We start from the raw sequence: 9,141 nt of genomic DNA on the forward strand, positions 1-9,141 counted from the left end.
GTTCATGTGTGGAGAGGCGAGTGCACAGCGCACGCAGCGGGATCCGATCCGAGCCAGCAAGTGTATCTCCGGCTCAGACGCATCGGTGCGGGACTGCTTGAGACACGCAAACTGCGGTGTCTGATTCGGACTTGGGGGGGTGGTGGGTTTTCTGGGTTGGGGTGGGAGGGTTTTCGCCTGCACATAGGATATATGCATCCTCGCCTGGCTGCTTTTCTTCTTCTTCTTCTCGTCTTCCTTTAAACAACTCCAAAAAAAAAAAAAAAAAAAAACAACAACAAACACAACACAACACACACACACGCTCCAGGCTTCGGGAAGCCGTATTGTTTTAGTTGAGTGCGCGGGAGCGAGCGCGCGCGCACGCGTGTGTGTGTGCGTGTGTGCATGTGTGTGCGCGTGCTTCCTGGCGTCTCCTCCCCGGTGCGACACATGCAATTAAAAGAGTACATTTTCTATGATCGAGAAGAAGAAGAAGAAGAAGAGGAGGAAGAAGAAGAAGAAGAAGCAGGGGAGGATATTTTCTGTTTCCTATATGATACACTCGGCAGCCTCATCCTGGAGGACTGGTCCAGCTGTGCTGCTGTTATCCTCACTACTAATAATATTCCTCTTATTGTGGTTATGCAACGGCAAGGATCTCGTCGCTACTTGGCTGCCTGAGCCGCCGGATTTCGCCCGGATCAATCAATGTGGTTTCTTTGGAACATTTTCAGCAAAGGAACGCATATGCTGCAGTGTCTTTGTGGCAAGAGTCTCAAGAAAAACAAGAATCCAAGTGGTAAGCATGAGCAGCACTGTTTTGACGCTATTTGTGCAGCTATGTCATCACGCACACACGCACACACGCACACACACACTAGGGGAGGAACTTATTCTGTGCACCTTTTGGGAGGAAGAGGATGGGGTGGGGGTGAAGGTGCATTGGGGGCATCCACCAGTAAAAAAAAATTGCACAACTTTTAATAAGTAGAGTTATTACAGGTGATGCTGCAGCACTCTCCATTAAGTACACCCCCAACCCCCCTTCACCAAGTCAGCTGCATTGGCCCAAAAAAAAAAGCAAAAAAAGCAATGCAGGGTTTTTTTTTTAGGGATGGAAGTGCTAATGCTAATGACAACAGGCTGCATTGTTGGCAATGTAGTGTGTGTGTGCGTGTGTGTGTGTGTGTGTGTGTGTGTGTGTGTGTCGTGTAGTGCTACTTGTTACTTCATGCCCTGGCGAATGGAAGATGATGAGCTCAGCATCAGCAGCACTACACACACACACACACACACACACACACACACACACACACACACACACACACACACGCCGCAACTGCACCACATCTGACACTGCAGGAGAATCTGTGAAACACACACAGGGACAAGGTATAATACACGGCAGAGCGATCACACACACACACACACACACACACACACACACACACACACATACATACACATACACACAAACACACACACACACACACATTCTTGTATTTGTCACGTTCTCGAGACCTCCGAAAAAATGCCAATACCCTTTCGAGATATATAAAGATTTGTATTTACAACATTGATATTATATAAATACAAAGCCAATATAAAATGTCACAAGAAAAAGGTCACAATTTCGCAAGGAAAACTTGTAATTTTGGCAGTATTATGATAAAAGTTGTCATTTTACTCAACGCAGGTCAAAATTTTACAAGAAAAGCTAAACATTTGTGTAATATTGTGATGAAAGTTGGAATTTTACTCCATAACAGTCGCAATTGTACAAGAACAGCTTAAAAAGTTGGCAATTTTATGAAAAGAGTCAGAATTTTACGTGGCAAAAGTAACAATTTATAAGAAAACTTTACAATTTTGGCAATATTTTAATAATAATCGGAATGTCACTCGGCAAAATTATGACAAAAGTCATAATTTTACTGTTGACGCTAACTGTTAATGGCCATTGTAATATTAGTACCGTAGTGTATTTGTTCATCCAATGGTCACATATTGATTGATTGATTGAAGCTTTTATTAGTAGTTTGCACAGTACAGTACATATTCCGTACCATTGACCACTAAATGGTAACACCCGAATAAGTTTTTCAACTTGTTTAAGTCGGGGTCCATGTTAGTCACTTCATGGTAAATGGTTTATGAGACGCGGGTTGTCTTACGTCAGCACCGTAAGTCGTACAATCAGCTGTTCACCTGACGGGTTTTTTCGGGTATGAAATGGAAAGTCCTTCTTTAGCTGCCGTCTTGTTTTATCATATATTGCTGCCTTTGCACCTGTCAATGTTTACTTTTGTAAGCACATTAAATCAACCAAAAATCCTGACTTTGGAACAACGTTCACGGACTCTAGTTTTTGGCTCTCTATCAGATGCTATGGTTTTCCGTATTGGGACCATGATTTCGGTCCAAACTTGTTCACCGGTCCTCACATGGAAGGTAAGCATTGTTGAGCATTGTTAATGTCTCAAAAAGGGTAGAAATACAAGAAAACACACACACACACACACACACACACACACACGCACGCACGCACGCACGCACGCACACACACCACATCAAAATAAGTCAGCAAACAAACACTAATGTTTGCTGCACCCTTTGCTGAAATGACTGTTTCTATTGTAGCCAACGAAGCTACAGCTGAAATATTGGGAGCAGCAAGAGCAGTTATTGGTCCTGTTTTTTGGCCTTATAGAAGTACACCATTATATAGCCGGGTATACCTCGGTTGGTAGAGTGGCCGTGTCAGCAACTTGAGGGTTGCAAGTTCAATTCCCGCTTCCGCCATCCTAGTCACTGCCGTTGTGTCTTTGAGCAAGACACTTCACCCACCTGCTCCCAGTGCCCCCCACACTGGTTTAAATGTAACATAGATATTGGGTTTTACTATGTAAAGCGCTTTATGAGTCACTAGAGAAAAGCGCTATATAAATATAATTCACTTCACCATTGTTTTTTCCAGAACACTTGATTGAATGAGGCCATTGTGAGTTAGCTTGGTGATCGGGCCAGTTGTTTGCAACATTAGCATGATTCCAAGTAGAATTAAGTCTCTCCAAAATACACAAACACAACTTATTTTGCCCAAAAAGGCCCTCACTATCATTGTTTTTATGCACTTTAGCTAATGTTTAAATCTTTAGCTCACATTTAAAGTATAGCAAGACATTTGAGCATGTTTACATTATACAGGGATTAGGCTACTAGTTAGCAACATTAGCATGATTCCAGGTAGCAGTAAGTCTCTCCAAAATACCATAAAACAACTTATTTTGTCCCAAAATGCCACCACTGGTAATGTTTTGTATGCACTTTAATGTTTCAATCTTTAGCTCACCTTTAAAGTATAGCAAGACGTTTGAGTATGTTTACATTATATAGGGTTTAGGCTACCTGTTAGCGACATTAGCGTGATTCAAAGTAGCATTAAGTCCCTCCAAAATACCAAGACACAACTTATTTTGTCCCAAAAGGCCATCACTAGCATTGTTTTGTATGCACTTTATCTAATGTTTCAATGTTTAGCTCACCTTTAAAGTATAGCAAGACGTTTGAGCATGGTTTATTATATAGGGATTAGGCTACTTGTTAGCAACATTAGCATGATTCCAAGTAGCATTAAGTCTCTCCAAAATACCAAAACACAGCTTGTTTTGTCCCGAAATGCTCCCACTAGCGTTGTTTTGTATGCACTTTAGCTAATGTTTCAATCTTCAGCTCACTTTTAAAGTATAGCAAGACGTTTGAACATGTTTACATTATACAGGGATTAGGCTACTTGTTAAAAACTAACGATAAAGGTGAAGTTATAACACTGAAACACCCTCAGGAAGAGGTGCTTTAAGACATGGCTAGCTAGCTAGAAGTTAACGTCCATCCACAGTCGGTAGTGTTATAGCTACTTCTAAATCTCTAATCCTTGCCTCCATGGCAACATATAAGGTACATTTCTTACAAGTATCACTGCAGGACAAGGAAAAGCTAAACATGCTTCACTACACACTCGAGCTCACTGGCGTCAAAATGTAAACAAACGCCATTGGTACGTCTAACATCCACTGTAATGATACCAACTACAAGCGCGTATGAAGTTGATAGTACTGTAACAAACAGTTCAGGGTGTCCCTCCAGTGTTGCCGTAAGGCTGTGACGTAAGAGGTCTATATAAAGGCGGGTTGTTGAAGAAGGTGATACATGTGTATGGAGATAGGTGTAAAGAAAGGAACAATAAAGTGGTGGAGACCGGACCTGCTCTCATGACTCCCTTTTATTATTTTATTTTATCAGTACCCAAATTATGCGAACCCAGGACACTCGGCTACAGTACTAAGATTACATTGATATTTTTTGGCATCACACAATCTTCTTTTGTTTTTTTCAAATGTATGTTGTATTTATAAGCTCAAGAAATAAGTCCTTGGACACATGAGGACTTTGAATATGACCAATGTATGCTCCTGTAACAACTTGGTATTGGATTGATACCCAAATTTGTGGTATCATCCAAAATTAATGTAAAGTATCAAACAAGAGAAGAATAAGTGATTACATTTTAACAGAAGTGTAGATGGAACATGTTAAAAGAAAAAGTAAGCAGATATTAACAGTAAATGAACAAGTAGATTAATAATTCATTTTCAACCACTTGTCCTTAATAATGTTGACAAAATAATAGAATGGAAAATCACACAATATGTTACTGCATATGTCAGCAGACTAATTAGGAGCCTTTGTTTGTTTACTTACTAATAAAAGACAAGTTGTCTTATTTGTTCACTATTTTATTTAAGGACAAACTTGCAATAATAAACATATGTTTAAGGTAGGCTGAGATTTTTTGATAAATTAAAATGGAAAAACAAACATTAAACACTCAAACATACTGTATATATGGCTCTTAAGAATCCCCAAAATATTTCATATATTGTTTCAATTATTATTTTTTTAATGAAACTTGGTTAAAATATTTTAATGTGTGTAAATACGTTTTGAGCACATTCAGCGATATAAATAACTGTGATATGAAATTTTCATATTGCTACATCCCTTGCTGCAACTAACGACTCTTGTGACAGCTGACTAGTCATTGATTATCCTAACGATTAGTCAACTCATCGGATTTATGAAGCCTAAACCTATTTTCGATGTCTGCTTTTCAACTCATTCAGAAATATTTGTTTGTCCTGTGTCTGTGCTGCTCATTCGGCTGTTACAAAAGCCGAAACAACTATTATCGTATTGTAATTGCTGCTGTGAGTTTGTGAAGCCCTTTGAGGCATTTGTGATTAAGGGCTATATAAATACATTTTGATTGATTTCGATGGATTGATTGTTAAATTAAAGCCAATATTTGCAATTTTTTGTGATCCCCTTTATTTAGAAAAGTATCAAAAACTACTGAAAAGTATCAAAATGATTATGGTGCCTGTCATGTCTTTGTGATCCTGTTCTTTTTAGTTACAGTATGTTCTGTTTTGTTTTTGACTCCATTAGTACCTGTTTTTGCGCACCCTGGTTCGTTTTAGTTTCCAAGACAACCATTAGTTTCACCTGGCTCATTTGTTTGGACTCATGCACCTGTCAATAATCACAGCACTATTTAAGCCTTAAGTTGCCAGGCAGTCAGCCTGGCGACATCACCCTCTATCACACACCCTTGATACCTGATTGTTCACTTCTTGCCATAGATTCATGCTTTTCACGTCTCAGTAGGTGTTTTCGTTTTTGTTGTTCATAGTTCTGCCATTGTGCGAGTTTTTGTTTTGAGAGCCAAGTTTTTGTACCTCCTCTGTGAGCACTTTTTTTCGAGTTATTATTAAAATATGTCATTACCTTCACGTCATGTCCCATCCAGTCGCTTTGCACCACGGGAAAACAAACCTCACCATAGTCCAAGCCTTGACAGTGCCGGTACCAAAATATTGGTATCAGGACAACACTAGTCTTAAGATGTGTAGCGAAGCCTGTTTTTCCTATAAAACATTAAAACCGAGCAGTAAGTGCTTCTTTACAAAGCGATGATATTTTTTTCATGGTTGATGGACTGTTAGAAGACCATCAAAAAGTAAATTTTGCACAATAGGAGAACTTGAATCTTCTTAATCGATGCAAAATACGCTGCATATTTCTGCTGTTTTCTGCCACTTGCGGACGACATCAGCGCCTCCTTCCAGCAATCCCAGCAACCTGTCATTCATTATCCCTCGTTTTAGCTCTCATTGCCGCTGACCGGTTAATTTGCTGCTGCTTGGCTATTAATTCAATTAAATCATCATCGAGGGATGGTCGCTTCGGTAAGTTTCGAGTGACGAGGCAGACGTCGCCTCGAAACTTTGCAAATGTCAATTATGGCTCCAGTGATCTAATGGGGTCAGCGACGTGGCGAACGTTGGAGAAGGTTATGTCATCAAATGTTCTCTGCAATAAAGGTTGGAGATCAGGATGGACATCACGTGAAAGCATTTGCTGCGTCAGAAGGTGGCCTCAGGTTGCTGTGACGATTACAGTGTTTACAGTACTTGTTGGCTAAGTACAAACCCCATTTCCATATAAGTTGGGAAATTGTGTTAGATGTAAATGTAAACAGAATACAATGATTTGCAAATCATTTTCAACCCATTTTCAGTTGAATGCACTACAAAGACAACATATTTGATGTTCAAACTCATAAACTTAATTTTTTTTTTTTGCAAATAATAATTAACTTAAAATTTCATGGCTTCAACACGTGCCAAAGTAGTTGGGAAAGGGCATGTTCACCACTGTGTTACATCACCTTTTCTTTTAACAACACTCAATAAACGTTTGGGAACTGAGGAAACTAATTGTTGAAGCTTTGAAAGTGTAATTCTTTCCCATTCTTGTTTTATGTAGAGCTTCAGTCGTTCAACAGTCCGGGGTCTCCGCTGTCGTATTTTACGCTTCATAATGCGCCACACATTCCCGATGGGAGAAAGGTTTGGACTGCACGCGGGCCAGGAATGTAACCGCACTCTTTCGTTACGAACCCACGCTATTGCAACACTTGTCTTGCTGAAATAAGCAGGGGCGTCCATGATAACATTGCTTGGATGACAACATATGTTGCCCCAAAACCTGCATGGACCTTTTAGCATTAATGGTGCCTTCACAGATGTGTAAGTTATCCATGCCTTGGGAACTAATACACCCCCATACCATCACAGATGCTGGCTTTTGAACTTTGCGCCTATAACAATCCGAATGGTTATTTTCCTCTTTGTTTTGGAGGACACCACATCCTCTGTTTCCAAATATAATTTGAAATGTGGACTCGTCAGACCACAGAACACCTTTCCACTTTGCATCAGTCCATCTTAAGTGAGCTCGGTCCCAGCTAAGCCGGCGGCGTATCAGGATATTGTTGATAAATGGGTTTGGCTTTGCATAGTAGAGTTTTAACTTGCACTTATAGTAGCGACCAACTGTAGTTTCTGACAGTGGTTTTATGAAGTGTTCCTGAGCCCATGTGGTGATATCTTTTGAACACTTATGTCAGTTTTTGATGCAGTACCTCCTGAGGGATCAAACGTTCGTAATATCATCGCTTACGTGCAGTGATTTCTCCAGATTCTCTGAACATTTTGATGATTTTACGGACCGTAGATGGTAAAATCCCTAAATTCCTTGCAATAGCTTGTGAGAAATGTTGTTCTAAAACTGTTCGACCATTTCCTTACAAAGTGGTGACCCTCGCCCCATCCTTGTTCGTGAATTACTTAACATTTCAGGGAAGCTGCTTTTATACCCAATCATGGCACCCAACTGTTCCCAATTAGCCTGCACGCCTGTGGGATGTTGCATATAATTTTTTGATGAGCATTCCTCAACTCAATCAGTATTTATTGCCACCTTTCCCAACTTCTTTGTCACGTGTTGCTGGCATCAAATTCTAAAGTTAATGATTATTTGCAAAAAAAAAAAAAATGTTTTTCAGTTTGATCATCAAATATGTTGTCTTTGTAGCATATTCAACTGAATATGAGTTGAGAAGGATTCGCAAATCATTGTATTCTGTTTATATTTACATCTAACACAATTTCCCAACTCTTGTGGAAACGGGGTTTGTATACCTTTGAGACACTAGTGATTTAGGGCTATATAAGTAAACATTGATTGATTGATTGATATAAATATCTTTTAAATACATATTTTAAGTATATTTAAGTATATTTAATTTGGTATATATCTATACGATTTACGGTGTTGGATATGATGTGATTTGTCTCACCAAACTACTGCTTTGCCAAAGGTATTATATTTATGAATCTGCAATAGCGATACTGTAATTGTAGGGTTGTACGGTATACTGGTATTAGTATAGTACCGTGTTACTAATTAATCTTATTCGGTACCATACCGCCTCTGAAAAGTCCCGGTCCCCCACACACCCACTCGTCGTCGTCACGTCGTGACTTTGCTGGGTTGACAAGCAAAGGAGCATGTTCGTCAGCGCCAAATCACGGAGTACTTCCAAGCAGACACAGTGTGTAGACAGAAAAGGGAGAATGGAAGCATTTTGACTTAAAAACTAACAATAATGGTGAAGTTATAACACTGTGAAACACCCTCAGGAAGAGGTGCTTTAAGACATGGCTAGCTAGCTAGTGGCTAACGTCCATCCGCCGTCGGCAGTGTTTTAGACTCCTCAGGGAGATAAATAAAGTACGTTTCCTAGAAGTATTATTATCACTGCAGGACGAGGAATAGCTTAACATGCTTCACTACACACCGTAGCTCACCGGCATCAAAATGTAAACAAACGCCATTGGTGGATCTACACCTGACATCCACTGTAATGATACCAACTACAGTAGCGTATCTAGTCCATACTGCTATGATTATGTCGATATTTTGATACATTTTATACATTATATATTATGTAGTGGGTAGACAGAAAAGGGTGAACAGACACATTGTGGTCTAAAAACTAACGACAAATGGAAAGTTATAACACTGAAACGGTCTCAGGAAGAGGTGCTTTAAGACATGGCTCGCGAGCTAGCAGCTATCATCCATCGGCGGTTTGCAGTGTCTTAGCTACTCAGCTACAATCGGGCGGAAGGCGGTCTACACCCTGGACAAGTCGCCACTTCATCGCAGGGCCAACACAGATAGACAGACAAC

At 40.0% G+C, this 9,141-nt stretch overlaps 1 protein-coding gene across 1 annotated transcript in view; it reads left to right on the forward strand.

Moving 5' to 3' along the window:
* Positions 1 to 230: 230 nt before the first annotated feature.
* Positions 231 to 9,141, forward strand: part of fgf14 (fibroblast growth factor 14) — a 276,918-nt gene continuing 268,007 nt past the window's right edge. The window contains exon 1 of the mRNA XM_061879742.1: positions 231 to 781. Coding sequence (XP_061735726.1) covers positions 691 to 781 — 91 coding nt within the window. The 5' untranslated portion in view covers positions 231 to 690. The remainder of the gene's footprint in view (positions 782 to 9,141) is intronic.

Source organism: Nerophis ophidion, linkage group LG19, assembly GCF_033978795.1.
Source record: "Nerophis ophidion isolate RoL-2023_Sa linkage group LG19, RoL_Noph_v1.0, whole genome shotgun sequence".
NCBI classification, from domain to species: domain Eukaryota; kingdom Metazoa; phylum Chordata; class Actinopteri; order Syngnathiformes; family Syngnathidae; genus Nerophis; species Nerophis ophidion.